Here is a 25,678-nt window from a genome sequence, read left to right as displayed (position 1 = left end):
GAGCACTAGGCGCTGAAGGGGACGGACGGACGGACGGACGGACGGACGGACGGACGGACGGACGGACGGACGGACAGACGGACAGACAGACAGGGCTCAATCGACTCGGCTATTGATGCTGATCAAGAATATATATACTTTATGGGGTCGGAAACGATTCCTTCTGGACGTTACACACATCCACTTTTACCACAAATCTAATATACTCCAATACTCATTTTGAGTATCGGGTATAACAAAAACGAGGGGGAACGTTGTGAGTTGCTGCGGACACCGCAACTCTACGGTTATACCCGATACTAAGTCAGTATGGCTCTCTTCCGGCAGACGCCGCTAATATTAAACGACACGACAACGAGTGCGTGCGAGAGAGACAGAAAATCAGTCTGAGCGTGACGTCGGGCGCTGCGTAGCCACTGCAAATTGATTTGTTCCTATTGGCTATAAAAATGATCTGATCTGATCCAGATTCAGATTCAGCAATCTGATAGATATGGTCATTATCTATGATTCTGCGTTTTTAGTTTTCTCGAATGGCAATATTGTGGATGCAACAGATTTTCGTCCTTTGTGTGGGCGGAAGGAAGTGGGGCGAAATTTTGAGATACACGTTTTATAGTAACATCTAACAGGAGTGCGGATACCAAATTTGGTTACTCTAGCCTTGATAGTCTCTGAGATTTTTGAATATCCCCAGATTTTCGTCCTTTGCGGGGGCGGAAGGGGGTGTGGCGAAATTTTGAAACAAACTCGTCTCGGTCCGATATATTAGGAGTGTGGATACCAAATTTGGTTGCTCTAGCTTTTGTAGTCTCTGAGATCTAGGCGCTAATGTTTTACTCTAAGCAAAGCCGCCTATGCTACGTGTGTGTTAGAGAGAGACAGGGCGAGAAAAAATGAAATTGTTTTCTTGATGCTGGCTATAATAATTATACGATCCAATTCAGATTCCGCAGTCTTAGAGATATGGTCATTCTCTACAATTCTACGTTTTTGGTTTTCTCATATCTTTAAAATTGTGGATGCCACAGATTTTCGTCCTTTGTGGGGGCGGAAGTGGGCGGGGCGAAGTTTTGAAATATTTTTGTAGCAGTGACATATCACAGAAGTCTGGATCCAAAACATCGTTGCTCTAGCTCTTATAGTCTTTGAGCACTAGGCGCTGAAGGGGACGGACGGACGGACGGACGGACGGACGGACGGACGGACGGACGGACGGACGGACGGACGGACGGACGGACGGACAGACGGACAGACAGACAGGGCTCAATCGACTCGGCTATTGATGCTGATCAAGAATATATATACTTTATGGGGTCGGAAACGATTCCTTCTGGACGTTACACACATCCACTTTTACCACAAATCTAATATACTCCAATACTCATTTTGAGTATCGGGTATAACAAAAACGAGGGGGAACGTTGTGAGTTGCTGCGGACACCGCAACTCTACGGTTATACCCGATACTAAGTCAGTATGGCTCTCTTCCAGCAGACGCCGCTAATATTAAACGACACGACAAAGAGTGCGTGCGAGAGAGACAGAAAATCAGTCTGAGCGTGACGTCGGGCGCTGCGTAGCCACTGCAAATTGATTTGTTCCTATTGGCTATAAAAATGATCTGATCTGATCCAGATTCAGATTCAGCAATCTGATAGATATGGTCATTATCTATGATTCTGCGTTTTTAGTTTTCTCGAATGTGCAATATTGTGGATGCAACAGATTTTCGTCCTTTGTGTGGGCGGAAGGAAGTGGGGCGAAATTTGGAGATACACGTTTTATAGTAACATCTAACAGGAGTGCGTATACCAAATTTGGTTACTCTAGCCTTGATAGTCTCTGAGATTTTTGAATATCCCCAGATTTTCGTCCTTTGCGGGGGCGGAAGGGGGTGTGGCGAAATTTTGAAACAAACTCGTCTCGGTCCGATATATTAGGAGTGTGGATACCAAATTTGGTTGCTCTAGCTTTTGTAGTCTCTGAGATCTAGGCGCTAATGTTTTACTCTAAGCAAAGCCGCCTATGCTACGTGTGTGTTAGAGAGAGACAGGGCGAGAAAAAATGAAATTGTTTTCTTGATGCTGTCTATAATAATTATACGATCCAATTCAGATTCCGCAGTCTTAGAGATATGGTCATTCTCTACAATTCTACGTTTTTGGTTTTCTCATATTTTTAAAATTGTGGATGCCACAGATTTTCGTCCTTTGTGGGGGCGGAAGTGGGCGGGGCGAAGTTTTGAAATATTTTTGTAGCAGTGACATATCACAGAAGTCTGGATCCAAAACATCGTTGCTCTAGCTCTTATAGTCTTTGAGCACTAGGCGCTGAAGGGGACGGACAGACGGACAGACGGACGGACGGACAGACAGACAGGGCTCAATCGACTCGGCTATTGATGCTGATCAAGAATATATATACTTTATGGGGTCGGAAACGATTCCTTCTGGACGTTACACACATCCACTTTTACCACAAATCTAATATACTCCAATACTCATTTTGAGTATCGGGTATAAAAAACGAGGGGGAACGTTGTGAGTTGCTGCGGACACCGCAACTCTACGGTTATACTCGATACTAAGTCAGTATGGCTCTCCTCCGGCAGACGCCGCTAATATTAAACGACACGACAAAGAGTGCGTGCGAGAGAGACAGAAAATCAGTCTGAGCGTGACGTCGGGCGCTGCGTAGCCACTGCAAATTGATTTGTTCCTATTGGCTATAAAAATGATCTGATCTGATCCAGATTCAGATTCAGCAATCTGATAGATATGGTCATTATCTATGATTCTGCGTTTTTAGTTTTCTCGAATGTGCAATATTGTGGATGCAACAGATTTTCGTCCTTTGTGTGGGCGGAAGGAAGTGGGGCGAAATTTGGAGATACACGTTTTATAGTAACATCTAACAGGAGTGCGTATACCAAATTTGGTTACTCTAGCCTTGATAGTCTCTGAGATTTTTGAATATCCCCAGATTTTCGTCCTTTGCGGGGGCGGAAGGGGGTGTGGCGAAATTTTGAAACAAACTCGTCTCGGTCCGATATATTAGGAGTGTGGATACCAAATTTGGTTGCTCTAGCTTTTGTAGTCTCTGAGATCTAGGCGCTAATGTTTTACTCTAAGCAAAGCCGCCTATGCTACGTGTGTGTTAGAGAGAGACAGGGCGAGAAAAAATGAAATTGTTTTCTTGATGCTGGCTATAATAATTATACGATCCAATTCAGATTCCGCAGTCTTAGAGATATGGTCATTCTCTACAATTCTACGTTTTTGGTTTTCTCATATTTTTAAAATTGTGGATGCCACAGATTTTCGTCCTTTGTGGGGGCGGAAGTGGGCGGGGCGAAGTTTTGAAATATTTTTGTAGCAGTGACATATCACAGAAGTCTGGATCCAAAACATCGTTGCTCTAGCTCTTATAGTCTTTGAGCACTAGGCGCTGAAGGGGACGGACGGACGGACAGACGGACAGACAGACAGGGCTCAATCGACTCGGCTATTGATGCTGATCAGGAATATATATACTTTATGGGGTCGGAAACGATTCCTTCTGGACGTTACACACATCCACTTTTACCACAAATCTAATATACTCCAATACTCATTTTGAGTATCGGGTATAAAAAACGAGGGGGAACGTTGTGAGTTGCTGCGGACACCGCAACTCTACGGTTATACTCGATACTAAGTCAGTATGGCTCTCCTCCGGCAGACGCCGCTAATATTAAACGACACGACAAAGAGTGCGTGCGAGAGAGACAGAAAATCAGTCTGAGCGTGACGTCGGGCGCTGCGTAGCCACTGCAAATTGATTTGTTCCTATTGGCTATAAAAATGATCTGATCTGATCCAGATTCAGATTCAGCAATCTGATAGATATGGTCATTATCTATGATTCTGCGTTTTTAGTTTTCTCGAATGTGAAATATTGTGGATGCAACAGATTTTCGTCCTTTGTGTGGGCGGAAGGAAGTGGGGCGAAATTTTGAGATACACGTTTTATGGTAACATCTAACAGGAGTGCGGATACCAAATTTGGTTACTCTAGCCTTAATAGTCTCTGAGATTTTTGAATATCCCCAGATTTTCGTTCTTTGCGGGGGCGGAAGGGGGTGTGGCGAAATTTTGAAACAAACTCGTCTCGGTCCGATATATTAGGAGTGTGGATACCAAATTTGGTTGCTCTAGCTTTTGTAGTCTCTGAGATCTAGGCGCTAATGTTTTACTCTAAGCAAAGCCGCCTATGCTACGTGTGTGTTAGAGAGAGACAGGGCGAGAAAAATGAAATTGTTTTCTTGATGCTGGCTATAATAATAATACGATCCAATTCAGATTCCGCAGTCTTAAAGATATGGTCATTCTCTACAATTCTACGTTTTTGGTTTTCTCATATCTTTAAAATTGTGAATGCCACAGATTTTCGTCCTTTGTGGGGGCGGAAGTGGGCGGGGCGAAGTTTTGAAATATTTTTGTAGCAGTGACATATCACAGAAGTCTGGATCCAAAACATCGTTGCTCTAGCTCTTATAGTCTTTGAGCACTAGGCGCTGAAGGGGACGGACGGACGGACAGACGGACAGACAGACAGGGCTCAATCGACTCGGCTATTGATGCTGATCAGGAATATATATACTTTATGGGGTCGGAAACGATTCCTTCTGGACGTTACACACATCCACTTTTACCACAAATCTAATATACTCCAATACTCATTTTGAGTATCGGGTATAAAAATAGATTTTTTCGTATGTCGAAAATTGTGCTTTTGTAAGCTATGTTGGCCGTTTGACTTTTTTTTTAGTTTTTCTCGTTTTGTACCAATTTTAAGTCTGCTTCAACTTTTTGTTTTTCCTTGGCTATATCTTTCGTGATAGGGACAGTTGTGCCAACCGATTGGAACCAGAATTTGTATTTGCAAAACAGCCTGAAAGTATGCCATCATTTATAAATAAATCCACTCTTGAAGTGGCTGCTACGAAACCATGAAATTTGCCTGCTACGAAACTATTTAAGGTGCTGGCTATGCAACTTTGCTCTTTGGGTGCTATGAAACTCTGGAAGCCGGCGCCTATGAAACTATGAAAATGGCTGCAATGACGCAACTGAAGCTTCTTGAACCTGCTGCTACTTGGACCTTGGCTCTGATGCTATGCTATGCTACTTTCCCAGTCGGTCAATTGTGGCGTTTTGATACCTCAAGATCCTCTCTGATCGTTCAGGTGCAAATGCCTTGTGGCGGGAACCGAATGGTTTGGAAATAACATAAAAAAAAAGGTTTGCAGAGCTTGCAATCGGTGTGCCGGACGGTGTCTCCGCCCGACCGATAGCGTACCGTCGCCGTCACCGTCACCCCGTCGACAGACGCCCTGGAAGAGAGATTGGCGATAACCCCCGCCATAGGCAGCGGCCCCGTTGCTGTTGGGTAAATGGAATCGACTTTGGTTTTTTTTGTTTCATTTATTTTGTAACGCTTTCATTTAATTGCTAAATAACCTAAAATTCGCCGTAAACTAAATGGTTTTCACTTCATAAAAATGTAATTTACTATATAAAAATACACAGTTGTGTTGCAATGGAAGCATAAATAGGCATGTTTCAGCATGTAACAAAATTCATGTACAGTTGTGTTCGATCCTGATCGGTTGTTGTCTTTTCTCGTTGCTGTCTTTTGTGCGGAAGAAATCTATGAACTATCTTGGTATATAGATTGTATGATTACATAAATAACGAACAAGGCATTGTGGTATATAATAAGTATATTGTATAAATAATGAATAATTCAACTGGCATTCAAAAACTCCTTCATGTTCCTCTCTGATATTGATTATGTGGGTCATTCCAGAGTTCTCTCTCATTCCAGAGTTCTCTCTCTTTCTCGCTTCTGATTAGCATAGTATTCATTATTACTTTAAAGGGAAGACGATGTGGGGCGTAAGGCGTAGAGTAAAGGGTTCCATTTGATAAGGCCACATATTGACGGTCGTACGATTTTGTTTTGTGTTTCTGTGCTTGTTTGTTGTACAAAGGGAAGAGCATGTTTTTATAAAAAGAATTATCGTATAGTAATAACCAAAAGCTGAGGGTTTCAGTTACGTCTAAGTTTAAGTATAAATACAGCAAAAAAAAAAAAACAGTAATTTATATTGGTTTGTTTACATAGTATCATTATGTGGTAGACCTTTGCACTCTGCCGTAACAAGTGGGGATTGTTTGGGTAGATAGTAATTAAATACAAATAAATAATTAATGCCTTTTTTTGTTGTTTTGTTTTTTCACTCTTTCTCAAGACTATACATAATTTGTGTGTTTTCTGTATTTGTTTCATATTCATGTATAATATATTAATAATAAGGCACTTTGAGAATTATATACCCCCCACATTTGATTGATCAACGAGCGCGCTCTCTCTTTCTCTATCTCTCCATCTCTCTCTATTCCTCTCTCTGTTTTGAATTTTTTTCGAATTATTCCGCTGCTATTGTTTCAAATTGTACATAAATATAATACCACTGCCACTGTGAAATCAATCGAATTAATATAAATAGTTAAATATTGGATTGTTGTGATTGGTTTTGAATGGGACAATGACAAAAAGTAAAAATAAGGATTCCAAAATTATCTATCCATTGAGGTGGAATTGTACATAAATATGTACATAAATGTATGTAGAGGGTGTCGTGTCTGTGTGTACATAGGGGGCTTTCCCTCGCAGGAGCGTAAGGTTTTGTGGTTTTTGGGCTGGCTGGGGCTTGCGGTCTCGTATAAATAATATATAATATATAAATATATAAATAATATAGGGGCTGCTCTTCTCTTCTCGCGTAACACTAACAATTATAATTATATAACTGCACCCAAAATAAGAAATCAAGAAAAATATATAAAATAAATTAATTTAAATAAAAATATATAATAAACAAAATGATTCATTCTGAATATACCATATAAAAAAAAACATAAAATTATCAATGGTCAAAATATATACGTTTGTGTGTGTATGTGTGTGCTTGTGTGTGAGTGTCAGTGTGGTGTTTTTTTTTTTTTTTTTTTTAACTCTGTATTAACTCTTAATTTTATTAAATTTTATAAGCCTGGGACTTAACTATAGCTAGACAGGGAGCTGTATTGAGTTGGAGAGACCGGCAGGAAGTTCCGGGTCTCTGCGGGACGGCCGCAAAGCAATGCTTCGCAGGGACCATGGTTCCTCCTAGCCACTCTCGTTCCTTCGGCGCTCGCACCTACGCAGCTCCTTCATGGCGCCGGCTGCAAAGTTGCTCCAGGCCGACCATACCATGGGGTCTTCCACAATCGCCTCGATCAAGTTGTTCGGCGTGAGCTGCCCGCCGGCGGCTCGCCACAACTCCTCCCTAATAAGTGAGAAGCGCCTACATTGAAAAATGATGTGCTCAGCGTCTTCAGTGGCGTCGACACACCACGAGCAGTTCGGCGAGTCCTCGTGGCCGAACCTCCAAAGGTAATGGCTGAAGCATCCGTGTCCGCTCAGAAGCTGTGTGGAATGGAAATTGACCGCACCGTGTCGCCTGCCGATCCAATATCGGACATCCGGAATCAGGCGGTGTGTCCACCGTCCGTTATCAGAGCCGTCCCAGCGGCTTTGCCATGCTCTGAGGCTTCCTTCACGGGCCTGCTTGCGCGCGTCTCTCCTTGCCGCGACGGCCCGGATGGCTTCGGCCACGGCCCTCTCCTCCAGCACCAGAAGGTCGATAGGTAGGACACCCGCCAGTACTAGGGCAGCGTCGTCGGATATGGTCCGAAAGCCGCAGCAGATCCGGAGCGCGCAGAGGCGATGAGTGGCTTTTACGCCCCTAGCGTAGCTGGCAACTTTAATGCCATCCGCCCATACGTCTGCTGCGTAGGTCATGGCTGAGCGGACTACGCTGGTCAGCAGAATCCTCCTCTCCTGCTTCGAGCCACGGGTGTTCAGCAGTATTCGGAACAGCGCCCGACTCGTGTTTGCCGCTTTCTCCTGGACGTAGCTTAGGTGTTCACGGAAACTGAGCCTGGTGTCGATCATCACGCCCAGATACCGAATGGCTCGTTTCGACGATAGTCTCTGGTCGCCAACCCTGATGTGAGCGGTCTCCACAGTCGAACGGGTGCTCACCAATACTGCCTCGGTTTTATGAGCGGCTAGCTCTAGTCCCGCAGAACGGAGCCAGTCTGCAATCAGCTGGATTGCGGTGTCGCAATTTGCTTCGACGACGTCCAGGTGCTTGGCTACCACCGTCAGGGCGACATCATCTGCGTAGCAGGTTAGCTGACATCCGCCTGGAAGTGCTAATTTCATGACTCCATCGTAGGCAATGTTCCATAAGAGGGGACCCATCACTGATCCTTGGGGAACGCCTGCCGTTATGCCGTGAGTCTGCGCGCCGGCCGCCGTATTAAACTCCAGCAGTCTCCCCTCGAAGTAGCTCCTTACGATTGCCTGAAGGTATTGGGGTACACCGCGCCGGTTAAGTGAGTCCAGGATGCACTCCCACTTCACCGTATTGAAGTTGTTCCTGATGTCTAGGGTGACAATCAGGCAGTATTCCTTCTTGCCGCCCTTCCATCGAGTTCCCTCCACTGCCTTGGAGGCTATGTCGACTACCCTGCCTATGGCGTCCACCGTTGACCTCCCACTCCTGAAGCCGTATTGGTTTGGTGAAAGTCCCCCAGCATCCTCGACGGCGTTGTCCAGTCTTCTACGGATTATCTGTTCCAGAGTCTTCCCCAGCGAGTCGATTAAGCAAATCGGTCGAAACGAGGAGGGATCGTCCGGCGGCTTTCCTGGCTTTGGCAATAGCACCAGGTGTTGCAACTTCCACTGCGGCGGAAATAGACCTTCCCGCAGGCACTGCGTGAATGCCTTAGCAAACTCGTGCGGGTTGTATGCCATCGCCAGTTTTACCGCACGGTTGGGGATTCCATCAGGGCCTGGAGCCTTCTTGGCCTTTAAGCTTTGGGCCAGGGCGACGATTTCGTCCTCCGTGACAGGTTCGACCGAATATGCAAATAACAAAAATTATTATGTCACCAAGGTTTTTCTATTTTTGTCACGATTTTTAGCTGTTTGCGTGTAATTAATTTTTACGCTAATTATTTGGAGACGGAACTTGTTTGTTGCGGGGAAGTTTTCCCCCAGAAATCTCCATAATTTTGGGATGGATAACTTTTGGTTTGGAACCGTTTTAAAGGGAATCCTTGAAGCTTTTAATATGAATTATCTAGAAGAAGGCTTTTCGGCCTGATATGAGTGTTTCTTTCTACTCGTTCTTTCTTCTCGTTGGATCTCCTTATGGGCGATAGATCTGTGCTCTAATGGTTTCGCTTTGCCAGAGAACAGCCCTCTTTAAGAGGGTGGCAAGCGATTCAATGAGAGACATCTTCCTTTAATACTTTAACTGTTCTCAAGGGAATAGGGGGAAGGTGGGGGGGGGGGGGGGCTGGACTTTTTGTGAATTATTCAACAAATTTACGATTCTAACCTTGATTTATCCGAAACGAAACGAAATTAAACGAACCGAACTGAAACCCATTCCATTCCCTGCGAAAGTTTTGAAGTACAGCATTTTCGAGTGGCCTGAAATTGAAAACTCTCAAGAGTTCTCTTTTGATCTCTCTCTCTCTCTCGCGTTGCCTTTTGCCTGAGAAAAAGTTTTACGCGTCGCGAAAACAGCTGATCCACGGGACAAGTGTTTGCTATCCCCTATCCCCTCTCCCTTTTTCTCTATCCTTTTATATATATGTCTCTCCTTCTCTGTATCTATCTCTCTCCGTTTCTGTCTATCTTTGTGTCCTGCTCCCACAGGAAGCACAAATTAAATTTCCACCATTTGACTTTTAGACTTTTAAAATAATCGCCACTTGATTATCCTTAGATACTATCGGCCCCCACATGCCAGCCAGCCCACTGAGGATGTCCCTGGCCAGCTGAGCGCCCAGAACCTGATCGATGCCATCATCAAGCACCAGATAAGACGCACCAACGACGCCACCGGAGCCACCGGGCGCGAGTACACGCGAGCCCCATTCGTAAGTCATCTAGAGCTGAAACCACCCAACGTGGAGGCATCCCGAGCTAACACAAATTCTCCCTCCCACGCCCTTTTCGCCCTCCAGCAATACCATCGACAGCCGCTGGAGCTGGCGGCGGAGAACAATGGCAAGGCCAACTCCCAGTGCCCGAACGTCATCAACATTGATCTGGACCAGGAGCGCCTCTCCGCCGCAACCGCCGGGGCGACGGCTGCCATCCAGCAGCAGCAGCAACAGCAACAGCAGCAGCAGCAACAGCAACAGCAACAGCAACAGCAGCAACAGGGTCCTCCGCCGCAGCAGCAGTCGAGCCAGTCGCGATCCGTTCACGGATCGATGCGCGGCCAGCCGCATACGACCACATCCCAGGCGCAGGGTCCCGGACCAGCACCCAGTCCCCAGCAGATCCACACCAAGAGCATCACCTTCGGAGAGCTCACCGACTCGATCATCACCAACGACTACGTCTCCAATCCACACATGCGGCCCACGCCCCCATTCATGACCTACATGGAGGGGCCGCCGCAGACGATGCTTCCGCCAGACCGCTGGAAGCAGAACCGACGCATGCAGCACAAGGCCGAGGAGGCCAAGCACCAGGCGCAGCAGCAGCAACAGCAGCAGCAGCAGCAGCAACAGCAGCAGCAGCAACACCACCACCAGCAGCACCAGCAACAGCAGCAGCACCACCAGCAGCAGCAGGGCATGCCCGGCAGCGGTGGTCCTGGCGGCGGACCCAGTGGGGGACCAGGATCCTCCGGAGGTCCGCCCGGCGTCAGGGCAAACACGCCCGAGGACGGACGCAACATCATCCGCATGCCCCAGCCGGTCAGCCCCCGCAAGTACGCCCAAGAGCTTATGCTCCACCAGGCTGTGGTGGCCGGCGGAGACCCCGGCCACTACTACCTGCCCGGCCCCGGCTCGGTTGTGGGTCGCGTGGGCGTTCCTCCGCCCCCCGACCAGCGTGTGCCGGGCGGAGGCGGTGCGGACGGATCCGTGACCACCATATACAAATACGTGAAGAACCGCATCGCGGAGGTGATGCGTGACGACATCGGCTATTCCAAGAGCCGCATCGTGGAAGTGCGATCGGATGACGATCCCGGCGACCTAGTGGCCCAGTCGAACGCAGTCGTAGCAGCGCACGCCGCCCACATGGTAGCCGCCTTTGAGCACCAGCAACAACAACAGCAGCAACAGCTGCACCGCGTCAAGGATCCCCAGCAGCCGCCGCCGTCGCACGAGATCAGCGTGTCCCGGAAGACGCCCAACCAGTACGAGGTGGTCGACGGCAGCGGTCGACGCTCGGGCGGCGCCGGCTCCAATAGCCACCACCCTGCCGCGGCGGCAGCAGCAGCAGCGGCCAGCGAGCCAAAGCCTCTGCTGTCGTCCAAGTACGAGGCACTGAGCGACGAAGATTAGTTGTGACTGCAGGCGTCGTCGTCGGGTCTACGACATCTGACGGCAGCAGCGACGGCGCCTCCAGCAGCAGCTTCAGCATCAGCAGCAGCAGCGGCAGCAGCAGCGGTAGCAGCAGTCAACAACCCCCTCAGCCCGCTGAGCCTGGTCTACGGCTACGGCTATCGACGGCACCATCCGTCCGTGCAGCCAGCGCACGCTCATCCGCACACGCTACCGCTCCCGCTTCCGCTTACACACCAGCATACGCATCCACATGCCCAGCAGCTTCCGCTACCGCTGTCGCTAACGACGCATCAGCAGCCCTCGCCCCGGCACCCCTACCAGCCGACGGCGTTGCCTCCGCCCCTGCAGTCGCAGCAGCAGCAGCAGCATCATCATCACCAGCAACAGCAGGCGCATCAGCAGCAGGCGGCGCAGGCGGCGCAGGAGGCGGCGCATCAGCAGGCGGCGCAGCGCGCGCACCAGCAAGCAGCGGCCCAGCAAGCGCATCTGGCGGCCCAGGAAGTGGCGCAGCAGCGGGCGGCACAGCAGCGGGCACTGTACTATGCGAGCGAGCATTACGCGGCCAGCGGCGGTGGCAGTGCTGCCGGCGGTAATCCGGGCTACTACTGACACCAGCAGGATCAGGATCGTATATAAAGAGCGAAACGATGCACCAACAACTATACGTATATATATACAGATACAGATACAGATATATCTAGGAACGAAGAGAGAGAGAAAATGTAAAAAGCAAAACACAGAAGAGAGAAACGCGTTGGCATAGGCCATGGGCGATAGGCTTTAAGAGTGCAACGGCAAAAGTAAACACAGCGAGGGCGAGGGAGAGTGAGTGGGTGAGCTGGAGAGATAGAGGGAGAAAGTTAACTGATGCCCAAATTCTTGGCACTCCTCCTCCCTCCCACACACACACATGCACGCACCCATTGTTAGTGTAGTTAGGATTAGCACAAAAGGAGGAGAGCGGAAATGGAAAAGGATTTAAGCTGGAAATCGGCAATCGGCAATCGGCTATTGGAAATCGGAATTCGGAAATCGGAAATCTATTTGACATTTATTTAAATTTGAAGCTTAGATTAGACGCAATTACAAATGAAATTGTTTTTTATTGGACTGGTACATATTTACATACATGCCTCCCACTAAATTTTTTTATATAAACCCTATGTCTTACGAAACAGTTTAGTGTTTAGCTATTTTACTGTTTAATTCGTTTTTTTTTTAACTTATTTTTTTTTACATGCAAACGCAAAAAACAAGAATGAAACCAATTGAAAAACCACAAAACAAAATAATTCAATATTTTTAATACATAATGAAACTAAAACAAAAAAACAATCTATATATGTGTATATATACATATATATACGAGTATATATATATATACATATATTATAAAGTAAACAACAAACGCTAAGACTTATTCAACAAAACAGAAAACTGTAAAATATTAACGGAAAATGATAAATATATAGATATGTATGTGAATGTAAAAGCTAACGGTAACGATACCGATAAAGATAAAGATAATGATAACGATAACGATAAAGATATGCATTGAAACGGAGACGGAAACGGAAATGAAAATGCTGCAAGAAACATGTAACGCAACTCTGGGCGTCAGAGCAGAAGCAACGTTTTAGTTAAGAGCATAACTCGTATTTTTTTTTATAAATATATATATATATATATATATAACAAATTAAATAATGAAACAAATTCTATATATACAGAAACCAATTTTACAAATATATATACATGTATATATATATATGTATATATATATATATATATGAATAAATGTGTGTAAAACGGCAAAACATTATAACTAACAAATTGAACGGCGTCCGGAGCCCCAGTCTGGCGGGTGGTTATGGTTGGGTTGTGTTTTGGGGTTGGGGTCGGGATTGGGGTTAGGTCGTGGTGATGTGGTGAGAACGGAGCCGGAACGAGGACTGGGACGAGGACGGACAGACTAATGGACATATGCTTGGCCTGAAACAGAGCCGACAACACGACGAAACAGCTTGCCGTTGCTCGACCCACTCGACCCGATCCTGACCCAATTCCGATTCCGAATCCGAATCGATTCGATCCTCGATAGAGAGCACTTTCTATGCATATAAATATATAAAAACAGAAAACAGATAAATATATGTATGAACAAAAATAACCGAATTTTAAAGCTGTGCGAAAGCGCCAGTCGACGGATGTATGTTAAACAAGAAGAAGCGCATTAAAACGATTTAAGCAAACCACAAATGGAAATTCGCTATATTGGATGAACTTTCTATTGTTTTGGATCTATTCTGTTGTTGGAACAATACAAAAATCTATATATTATATGGTATACACGAAATATGGTGAACAAAAACAGTTTTTGAAGACATCATCGATAACAATAAACCAATATTTATGAAACAATATGGAAACAGATCGAGGGATAGATGGTAAAACAGGCATATTGTGTGGGCGAATATGCATACTCGCATAATGTGCGACGAGGCGCAGAGCTAGAGCTGATTATGATCGATAGCATGGTAATGATGTTTAGCACCTAAGTTTTAGTTTGTAACCTTATGCCTTAAGTTGTAAGCTTACAAATAATAATATAAAATTAAATACAACATATTAAAAAGCTAAAAATAAAAACAAAATATAAATAAAAATAAAAAGAAATACAAACAAATAAAACAAAAGCAGTGTATAACATTTTTCTGATTCTGTTTCGCTCTGGATTAGCTGGATTTATTGTTGAACTGCAAATCCTTGATCCTTGATAGGATCTCCACGGACTCCATAAGTCATATTTTTCCGAACATCGAAAGCCATTGCACCTCTAGATCACACTAGAAATGGCGAAGCTATGCCTTAAACAACAGACTACAACAAGATTGCAAGAGCTCCCACAGATATTTACGTGTCGTACTGGACAGGACACTGAACTCCAAGGCCCACACCAATCATGGTTCAGCACCCGGTCGTGGTTGCACCCAAAAACGAGGGGGAACGTTGTGAGTTGCTGCGTACACCGCAACTCTACAGTTATACCCGATACTAAGTCAGTATGGCTCTCCTGCGGCAGACGCCGCTAATATTGAACCACACGACAAAGAGTGCGTGCGAGAGAGACAGAAAATCAGTCTGAGCGTGACGTCGGGCGCTGCGTGGCCACTGCAAATTGATTTCTTGCTTTTGGCTACAAAAATGATCCGATCTGATCCAGATTCAGCAATCTGATAGATATGGTCATTATCTATGATTCTGCGTTTTTAGTTTTCTCGAATGTGCAATATTGTGGATGCAACAGATTTTCGTCCTTTGTGGGGGCGGAAGGGGGTGGGGCGAAATTCTGAGATATTCTTTTTATAGTGAGATCTAACAGAAGTGCGGATACCAAATTTGGTTACTCTAGCCTTAATAGTCTCTGAGATTTGTGGATGCTCCAGATTTTCGTCCTTTGCGGGGGCGGAAGGGGGTGTGGCGAAATTTGGACACGAAACGGTCAAGGTCAGATATCACAGGAGTGTGGATACCAAATTTGGTTGCTCTGGCTCTTATAGGTTCTGAGATCCTTGAACTCATATTTTGCAATTGGCAAAGCCGACCATGAAACCTGTGTGTTAGAGAGAGACAGAGCGAGAAAGAATGAAATTGTTTTCTTGATTCTGGCTATAATAATTATACGATCTGGTTGAGATTTTACACTCTAGAACATATAGTCATCCTCTACGATTCTGCATTTTTGGTTTTATCGTATCTTTAAAAATGTGGATGCCACAGATTTTCGTCCTTTTTGGGGGCGGAAGTGGGCGGGGCAAAGTTTTGAAATATTTTTGTAGCAGTGACATATCACAGAAGTCTGGATCCAAATCATCGTTACTCTAGCTCTTATAGTCTTTGAGCACTAGGCGCTGAAGGGGACGGACGGACGGACGGACAGACGGACGGACGGACGGACGGACAGACGGACAGACAGACAGGGCTCAATCGACTCGGCTATTGATGCTGATCAAGAATATATATACTTTATGGGGTCGGAAACGATTCCTTCTGGACGTTACACACATCCACTTTTACCACAAATCTGATATACCCCAATACTCATTTTGAGTATCGGGTATAACAAGCTATCTCTGCTCAGAAAAGTGGCTATCTACAAGTCCTCCATATGGAAATATTCATCTCAAATTTACCTCAAATTTCAATGCGGCTGCAAAAACTGATATATATGTATGTATAACTAGAGGGCAAGCCCCCTGCACACTCGCTTCGCTCGCTCACGCCTATATGAGTAAAATATCGAATATAATAGAGAGATATAAGAGTTGCCCAATCGAAATCTGAGAGTTCCTAATGTGGGTGCTGTTATACATCTACACGCATCCAATTGTCTACAACGCCTGGTCAGACTTCACTCTGAAACACTAGTCATATTCTGGTCGGCAAACAATGAAACTACTAAAAAAAAAATAGACGCAATCAAAGAACAATGATATTTACTGTTTTATAATCAGGACGAACCAAGTTACCAACTAGACAGGTCCAGAATTTTTTGGTAAGCTCCACGGAAGAATGCTAAAACCGTAAACATAACAAATATTCAAGGTTATCTTCAAAATTATTATGTCGGAGAAAAACCTTTAAAAAAAACACAACATTTTTCATTTATGTAACTCTGAAAAAGCAATTAATTTCAACAGTTTCAATTTTTTTGTAAAAATTATACATTTTTTTTGCATCGGCTGCAAATTGGCACCAAAATTCGTTGATGCGCCAGCGAAAACTTTAATGTACTTTTTTCTATTAATATCGATGTTAAAAATATAGAAAAAGTATTGATATGGTTCATGATGCATTATAATTCGAATAGATAAAAAAAAATAGATTTTTTCGTATGTCGAAAATTGTGCTTTTGTAAGCTAGGTTGGCCGTTTGACTTTTTTTTTAATTTTTCTCGTTTTGTACCAATTTTAAGTCTGCTTCAACTTTTTGTTTTTCCTTGGCTATATCTTTCGTGATAGGGACAGTTGTGCCAACCGATTGGAACCATAATTTGTATTTGCAAAACAGCCTGAAAGTATGCCATAATTTATAAATAAATCCACTCTTGAAGTAGCTACGAAACCATGAAATTTGCCTGCTACGAAACTATTTAAGGTGCTGGCTATGCAACTATGCTCTTTGGGTGCTATGAAACTCTGGAAGCCGGCGCCTATGAAACTATGAAAATGGCTGCAATGACGCAACTGAAGCTTCTTGAACCTGCTGCTACTTGGACCTTGGCTCTGATGCTATGCTATGCTACTTTCCCAGTCGGTCGATTGTGGCGTTTTGATACCTCAAGATCCTCTCTGATCGTTCAGGTGCAAATGCCTTGTGGCGGGAACCGAATGGTTTGGAAATAACATAAAAAAAAAGGTTTGCAGATTTTGCAATCGGTGTGCCGGACGGTGTCTCCGCCCGACCGATAGCGTACCGTCGCCGTCACCGTCACCCCGTCGACAGACGCCCTGGAAGAGAGATTGGCGATAACCCCCGCCATAGGCAGGGGCCCCGTTGCTGTTGGGTAAATGGAATCGACTTTGGTTTTTTTTGTTTCATTTATTTTGTAACGCTTTCATTTAATGGCTAAATAACCTAAAATTCGCCGTAAACTAAATGGTTTTCACTTCATAAAAATGTAATTTACTATATAAAAATACACAGTTGTGTTGCAATGGAAGCATAAATAGGCATGTTTCAGCATGTAACAAAATTCATGTACAGTTGTGTTCGATCCTGATCGGTTGTTGTCTTTTCTCGTTGCTGTCTTTTGTGCGGAAGAAATCTATGAACTATCTTGGTATATAGATTGTATGATTACATAAATAACGAACAAGGCATTGTGGTATATAATAAGTATATTGTATAAATAATGAATAATTCAACTGGCATTCAAAAACTCTTTCATGTTCCTCTCTGATATTGATTATGTGGGTCATTCCAGAGTTCTCTCTCTTTCTCGCTTCCGATTAGCATAGAATTCATTATTACCTTAAAAGGAAGACGATGTGGGGCGTAAGGCGTAGAGTAAAGGGTTCCATTTGATAAGGCCACATATTGACGGTCGTACGATTTTGTTTTGTGTTTCTGTGCTTGTTTGTTGTACAAAGGGAAGAGCATGTTTTTATAAAAAGAATTATCGTATAGTAATAACCAAAAGCTGAGGGTTTCAGTTACGTCTAAGTTTAAGTATAAATACAGAAAAAAAAAAAACAGTAATTTATATTGGTTTGTTTCCATAGTATCATTATGTGGTAGACCTTTGCACTCTGCCGTAACAAGTGGGGATTGATTGGGTAGATAGTAATTAAATACAAATAAATAATTAATGCCTTTTTTTGTTGTTTTTTTTTTTCACTCTTTCTCAAGACTATACATAATTTGTGTGTTTTCTGTATTTGTTTCATATTCATATATAATATATTAATAATAAGGCACTTTGAGAATTATATACCCCCCACATTTGATTGATCAACGAGCGCGCTCTCTCTTTCTCTATCTCTCCATCTCTCTCTATTCCTCTCTCTGTTTTGAATTTTTTTCGAATTATTCCGCTGCTATTGTTTCAAATTGTACATAAATATAATACCACTGCCACTGTGAAATCAATCGAATTAATATAAATAGTTAAATATTGGATTTTTGTGATTGGTTTTGAATGGGACAATGACAAAAAGTAAAAATAAGGATTCCAAAATTATCTATCCTTTCCTTCGCAGGAGCGTAAGGTTTTGTGGTTTTTGGGCTGGCTGGGGCTTGCGGTCTCGTATAAATAATATAGGGGCTGCTCTTCTCTTCTCGCGTAACACTAACAATTATAATTATATAACTGCACCCAAAATAAGAAATCAAGAAAAATATATAAAATAAATTAATTTAAATAAAAATATATAATAAACAAAATGATTCTTTCTGAATATACCATATAAAAAAAACATAAAATTATCAATGGTCAAAATATATACGTTTGTGTGTGTATGTGTGTGCTTGTGTGTGAGTGTCAGTGTGGTTTTTTTTTTTTTTTAATTCCATTTAATTGCTCGTATTTACAACTTATTTTATACTTAAAGCAAACTATATTAAAGGCTAGGCTATGCAAGCCCAACATGTGTGGTACGGCCGTGAAGCAATGCTTCACACATGTGCAGGCTTCGTTTAGACTAACTGGACTCTTGTCTGGTGCTCAACAGCGCGCAGTTCCCTCATAATGGTCGCCGCGAAGCAGCTCGTCGCTTCCCAGTTTTCAGGGGACAGGAGCATGCACGGCACCAAGCTCTGCTTGACTACGGCTCCACCCAGCGCTTCTTCTAGCCGCTGGCGCTGCGCTGCGAACCTGCCACACGAAAATATCGCATGCTCGGCATCCTCCTCCACGTAGTGCCCGCACCAAGAGCATTCTGCGGAGTCCGCGTGCCCGAAGCGATGAAGGTAGCTTCGGAAGCAGCCGTGACCACTGAGGAGCTGAGTCAGGTAAAAGTTGACCTGCCCGTGCTTCCTGCTTACCCACGCGTCGATGGACGGGATAAGCTGGTGGGTCCAACGCCCCTTAGTGGTCGTGTCCCTGCGCTGTTGCCACCTTCTGAGACTCTCCTGTTTGCACGCCATGCGTACCTGCCTTTTCGCCGCCGCGTCCATTCCTCTGCCATGTGTTTCCTGGTAGTATGTGGACCGTTCCTCCGCCAGGAATTCCAGGGGTGCTATGCCCGCGATCACGTGTGCTGCCTCGTCCGAGACCGTTCGGAAGGCACTGGTGATCCGAATCGAAGAGAGGCGGTGCGTGGCTGCCAGACCCCGTGCGTAGCTCGCTGTTCGAAGGGCCTTTGCCCAGATTGGCGCCGCATATAGCATCACCGATCTCGTGACACTCGTTAGCAGTTGTCGCCGCCATTGCTTTGGTCCTCGGGTGTTCAGCATTAGCCTCGAGAGCGCACCGTTGGTGGTCGCCGCCTTCGTGCCCATGTAGGCCAAGTGCTCCCGAAAGCAGAGACGTGTGTCCACCAGGACACCAAGGTATTTGATAGCGCGCTTAGACGAAACCAGAGTACCTGCCACTGAGATGTTGGCCGTCTCGACTTTCTTCCGGCTGGATACCAGCACTGCCTCTGTTTTGTGGGGTGCGAGTTCGAGCCCGACCAGGTCCAGCCACTGTTCAATGCGCGCTATCGTTTGGCTGCAAGTCGTTTCCACGACGGACAGGTCTTTTGCCACCACTAGGACAGCCACATCGTCTGCAAAACCCACCATGTGTACTCCGTGGGGGAGGCTGAGTCGCAAGATGCCGTCATACATTGCGTTCCACAGAGTGGGGCCAAGCACTGAACCCTGCGGGACGCCTGCCGATACCTCGTATTCCTCCGTGCCAGCCTGCGTGTCGTACAAAAGCAGCCTTCTCTCAAAGTAGCTTTGTACCATCCGCTGCAGGTACCTGGCTGTGTCGAAACTCTCCAGCGCCCTTAGGATGCAGCTCCACCTCGCCGTGTTGAACGCGTTCTTAATGTCTAGAGTGACTACTAGGCAATACTCTTTCCCGCCGCCTTTCCACCGAGTGCCAGCAATTGCTCCGGAGGCAATGTCCACCACCTTACGAACGGCGTCTATCGTGGATCGGGCCTTGCGAAAGCCGTGTTGGTGCGGTGAGAGGTCGCCAGCCTCCGCGATGGAGCGTTCCAGTCGCGCGCAAACCACCTTCTCAAGCAGTTTACCCGCGGTGTCGATCAGGCAGATAGGCCTATACGACGACGCTGTACCCGGCGGCTTGCCTGGCTTGGGAATAAGCACTAGCTTCTGTATTTTCCACCGAATCAAATCGAATCGAGTCGAATATCGAGTAGTGCTCGTTCGATATCGATAGTCTAGTGATGAACAATTGACAAAAATCTGTTTTGTTCTTCTTTGTCTTTTGTTTGAATTGTGATTGGGTCTTTTTCTTTTCTTTTTGTTTCGTTTTTGTTTTGTTTTGTTGCATTGCAGAGGACTGCAAGAGGTATATCATCGTTAATAGCGTTCGCCAGTGGATTGGCATTGGCGCTACTGTTACTGTTACTGTTATCGTTATCGTTATCATTATCATTATCGTAGTCTCGTAATCATAAGTATGTATAATTTATATAAAAGTTTATCAAAAAATATCAACTCATATCGCAGTATGTACACAACGTTGCTACTACATAATTTAGCAGGATAATAAATTAAAGAACCTACTCGGCTCTCGGCGATCCGTTTTGGATTGGATTGGAAGACAACGTTACGGTCCAACGTTATATATAAAATATATATGTATACATATATATATGTATTCATGTACATATATTTTGTATATATATGTATATGTTTTGGAGCTGGCAAAAACCCTCTAGCTGAAACCTCCGCGAGGGTGCCGGCTGGGCAATGGACACTGCATTATCCCGGGCGAGGATAATGCACTGTCGCTTGCCTTGCCCGGGGTAATGCAGTGTCTAGCTAAGGCTATGGTCCATCGTCTTCCCGATCTAAAGTCGGGGGAACTGAACCAAGGCCATGGCTAGAGGTGCCTGGCGGCCAGGCATAAAACGCTAGGGGGTGGTCCCCCGAAAAACATTAACCGGTATGGACCTTCGGGCCAAATATGGAGGTAGATAAGGAGCAAACACGGGTTGGGATGTCAACCCAAACGTCGGTGGAAAGCGTGACTGCTACCACCGGCGGGCACGGGGAGGAGCAATCCTCTCTGCGTGTCGCCAGCGGTCACACCTCGTCGCCGCGCGGGTGCCGTTGTCGATGCAGACTCGGACCTGGAGAGCGTGCTAAACCTTAGCAAGACCGAAGAGGAAAGCCTTCTCCGCTCGCCGGAACCAGGTACCAGCTCCCTGCGTAGGGAAGGGCCGAAGCGTTCCAGGGAGGGTATGAAGGCAAAAGCTCAGTATAAGGCGGCCCTCAAGTTACTGAGCCGGCTCCAGGGCAAGGCGGATATCTCCCAAGAGGAGAAGTCCAAGCTAGCCTGGGCTGAGCAACGGGTACAGGAGGGCCGCGAATACTACGCGCAGCTGCCGCAGATGAAGGCAACAAACGGTGGATTCGCCAACAAGGTGGAGGAGATGTTGGCCACCAAGAGGCAACGCTCGATCGAGAGTGCTGCCAAAGACACTCCGGCGAGCAAGCGGCAACGCGGGCCCAAGGTGGCCACCCCCCAGCTGAAGACGAGGAAGCCGAGGCAGAAGGCCATGAGCGAGGTGTCCAAGAGACATCTCATTGTGGCCTTGATCGATCGCAGCGATGAGAACGGGAAGATGACGGCGACGCAGTGGAATGGAGGAGGACCCTAGCGCTCCCATGCCCACGTTCGATGGAGCGGGATGGCTGAACGGGGTCAAAATCCTCAAGTGCAATGACGACCCAACGCGGCAGTGGCTGGTGCAGAAGGTGCCCCTACTGGAAGCTCTGTGGGAGGGGGCCAAGCTGGAGGTGGTAGACAGGGAGCTGATCCCGTCCATACCAAAGGCGAAGGTGCTCTTCCCCATTGCTGTCCAGGGGGAGCGAGCACTGAAGCTGCTGCAGAGGCAAAATCCGGACGTGCCAACGGCTGATTGGAAGGTTCTGCATGCCGGTAGCCCACTACCCAACGAGGGGGGCCAGCACGTGATCCTCCAGATCAGCAAGATGGCGGAGGACATCCTGTATCCCAAGTTCGGGAAGATGGCGTGGGGCGTAGGTAGCGTATACCTACGGCTGAAAAAGCGCCACCCCGAGGATAAAGATGCGCACACCCTCCAGGCAGGCGAGGTCGAGAAGGACCTAGGTCTGGAGACCATAGTGGAGGCCGCCCAGGGTCTTGCGCTGGACGACTCGGAGGAGGAGGAAGACGGTGACGGTGACCTGACAATCATAGTCAACCCGTCGTGCGAGGTTGAGTTAGCCACCCATGACACTAAGGGTGCTGCAACTCAATCTCCATAAAAGCAAGGTAGCGTCGGCGGAGCTCCTCATTGCCATGGAGCAAGGGCCCGCCGACATAGCTTTAGTCCAGGAGCCGTGGATTGCGTCAGGCAACTCTGTGGCCGGACTAAAGTCCTCAAATTACAGCCTTCTCTACTCAACATCGGTAAGCAGGAACAGAACCGCCGTACTCGTACGGAAGGGAAACCATGCTCATCTTATGTCTCATTACAGCACGGATGACCTGACGGTGGTAATGCTGGAGAGCGAGGAAAAGCGCCTAATGGCAGCTTCCTGCTACATGGCACACGACAGGCCCGCCCCGCCGGAAGAACTTAGGAGTCTGGTGACAGAAGCCGGCTCCAAAAATCTCCAACTCCTCATCGGTGCAGACGCCAACGCCCATCACAATGTGTGGGGAAGCCCTGACACCAACGATAGAGGTGAGTCACTCCTAGACTTTATCTTATCCACTAACTTAGATGTAGCAAACGTGGGGGAGGAACACACCTTCGTGGGTCCCACCTCGTCAAACGTGCTAGACCTAACTCTTGTCACGGGAAAGAGTACCTTGGTATCTGACTGGAGAGTCCTCGAAAGACCATCCTTCTCAGACCATAAGTACATTCAGTTCAAGTGCGAATTCAAACACTCTTCGAAGATAACAGTCTATAGAAACCCCCGAAACACAAACTGGGTAAAGTTTAAAAAGACTGTTACTTCGAAGCTCGCGAACCCGGGCTCAGTGAAATCCGCGGAGGATATAGAGAAGTCCCTAAAGACCCTATCCAACTAGTTACTGAACGCCTACCATGCATCGTGCAAACCCTCGAGAACAAAGAGGAGGTCCAAGCCACTCTGGTGGAACCGAGATCTCTCTCTCCAAAGGAACAACCTCAAGGAATTCTTCAAGATCGCCAAACAAGCGAACGAAGAGATTGTCAATGAGGAATATAAAATCCTACTTAGGAGCTACAAGAAGGAAATACGTAAGGCACAAAGGAACTCGTGGATAAACTTCTGCTCCAACATTGAGAAAGTGCCCGAAACCGCTAGGCTCCGGAAGCTGCTCTCAAAGCAGCCCACAGTACAGAGCCAACTAAAACTAGACAACGAACAGTGGACAGAGGGCAGTAAAGAAGCCCTAACAGCACTAATGGAGGCGCACTTCCCTGGATGCACCGAGGTCACTGACGCCAAGGAGCATAGGACCTAGCAACTGAGGAACAGCACCCCCCAATAGGTCTGTTAACCACTAAGAGAATCCACTGGGCCATAGACTCCTTCGCGGCCATAAAAGCACCAGGACTGGACGGGATATTCCCAGCCATGATGCAGTTGACCAAAGAGGTTATTACCCCATGGCTCTTCTCAATATACTCAGCATGCCTAAGTACAGGCTATATCCCCATCCAATGGAGAACCTCGAGAGTTGTCTTCCTCCCTAAGGCAGGAAAGTGCAGCCACGTGAGTCCCAAGGATTACAGACCGATAAGCCTTACCTCCTTTCTACTAAAAACACTAGAAAAGCTGTTGGATTTACACATCAGGAATGAGGTAGGGGGACTGATGTCAATAAACCAACACGCCTACACCAAGGGGAAATCAGTGGAGACGGCACTACACTCGCTAGTAGCCACCATCGAGAGCGCCCTTCACAACAAAAAGTATGCTTTGGGAGCATTTGTGGACATCTCAGGAGCATTTAACAACGTGGCAACAACCGCAATAACAAGTCGCCTAGAAGCGAATAACATACACCCTGCAATCAACGTCTGGATCAAAAACCTCCTAAGTTGTAGACGGGTGCAATCGGAGTGGGGCACCGCTTCCATGGTAAAAGGGGCACACAGAGGCACACCTCAAGGTGGAGTCCTATCGCCACTACTGTGGAATTTGGTGGTCGATGAACTCATTAAGAGATTTGAAAGGAAGGCCCCAAAAATAACAGCCTATGCAGATGACATAAGCATACTTATTACGGGTGTATGTCCATCGACCCTCAGCTCCATAATGGAACGTACACTCAGGGAGATACGTGAGTGGGCGGAGAGGTAGGACTCAGTATCAACGCGGACAAGACGGACCTCATCCTCTTTACCAAGAGGTACAAGGTACCGATATGGACCCCCCCGAAAATTGACCAAACTAGGCTGACTCCAAAATCACAGGTGAAATACCTAGGCACAGTACTGGACAGCAAGCTGGCATGGAGGCCCAATGTAGTGGAAAGGGTGAAGAAGGCTACCATTGCGCTTTATGCATCCAAGAAGATGCTCAGCAGCACATGGGGCCTGTCACCTGCTCTGGATCTACATCTCGGTGGTGCGACCAACTCTGCTGTATGGAGCCTTAGTGTGGTGGCAGGCTATTGAAAAGAAGACATACCATAAGCTTAAGGAAAAGACTCAGCGACAGGCTCTGCTCTGTATTACAGGGGCGCTGAGGTCAACCCCAACAAAAGCACTCGAAACTATACTCGGAATCGACCCCCTGGACATTCACGCTCGCCTGATTGCGGGAAAGGCAGCACAACGCCTTATAGCATCAGGAAACCTATCCATACAAGGATACGGGCACAGTTCAATTGGCAGGGACATGACCAGATCAACTGATTACATGACCCCCCAAACTTGCCTTGACGTCAAAACAACCACATCTTTGGGACCTGAAGACTGGAAAATTGGAAGGGACCAAACTGAGCACCTCAATATATACACAGACGGCTCCAAGATGGAAGGAGGAGTAGGAGCGGGCCTATACTGTACAGACCCTGAGATAAGGCTGTCGTATAAGCTACCGGACCAATGCAGCATATTCCAGGCAGAAGTTTTTGCCATCGGGAAGGCAGCGGAGGTCGCTCTCCTAACAGAACGAGCACACGATGCGGTCAACCTATTCGTCGACAGCCAAGCGGCGATAAGATCCATGCAGTCGTCCGCGGTCAGTTCCAGAAGTGTCTTGGCGAGCAGGGAGGCATTAGACATCCTAAGCAGACAGACAAGGCGATCTAGAGAAGCAGGCTAGAGCACAGACTGATAGCAGGTGGAGGAGTACCACCACCTGCAGAACCTCGAAGATAATGTGCAAGGAGCGCACCGAGAAACTTAGCCACTACCTACTGCACCTACCACGAAAGGACTGTAGATTGCTAGTGGGGATACTAACAGGTCACTGTCTGGCTGCTGCACATGCAGCAAAGCTAGGCATCACCAACAGAGACAGTTGTAGGAAATGTGAGGAACCTG

The 25,678-nt window shown here is 46.5% G+C and overlaps 1 protein-coding gene across 1 annotated transcript; it reads left to right on the top strand.

The window, feature by feature from the left end:
• Positions 1–9,869: 9,869 nt before the first annotated feature.
• On the top strand, positions 9,870–12,572 carry LOC117186513 (AF4/FMR2 family member 4-like). Its single transcript, XM_033387400.1, has 2 exons — positions 9,870–10,049; positions 10,137–12,572. Exon 2 carries the CDS (start codon positions 10,389–10,391, stop codon positions 11,472–11,474), a length of 1,086 nt encoding a protein of 361 aa, XP_033243291.1. The 5' UTR covers positions 9,870–10,049; positions 10,137–10,388; the 3' UTR covers positions 11,475–12,572.
• The last annotated feature ends 13,106 nt before the right edge of the window (positions 12,573–25,678 follow it).

The sequence above is a fragment of the Drosophila miranda genome, chromosome XR (assembly GCF_003369915.1).
Source record: "Drosophila miranda strain MSH22 chromosome XR, D.miranda_PacBio2.1, whole genome shotgun sequence".
NCBI classification, from domain to species: Eukaryota; Metazoa; Arthropoda; class Insecta; order Diptera; family Drosophilidae; genus Drosophila; species Drosophila miranda.
This window is presented reverse-complemented; position numbering and strand designations above follow the sequence as displayed.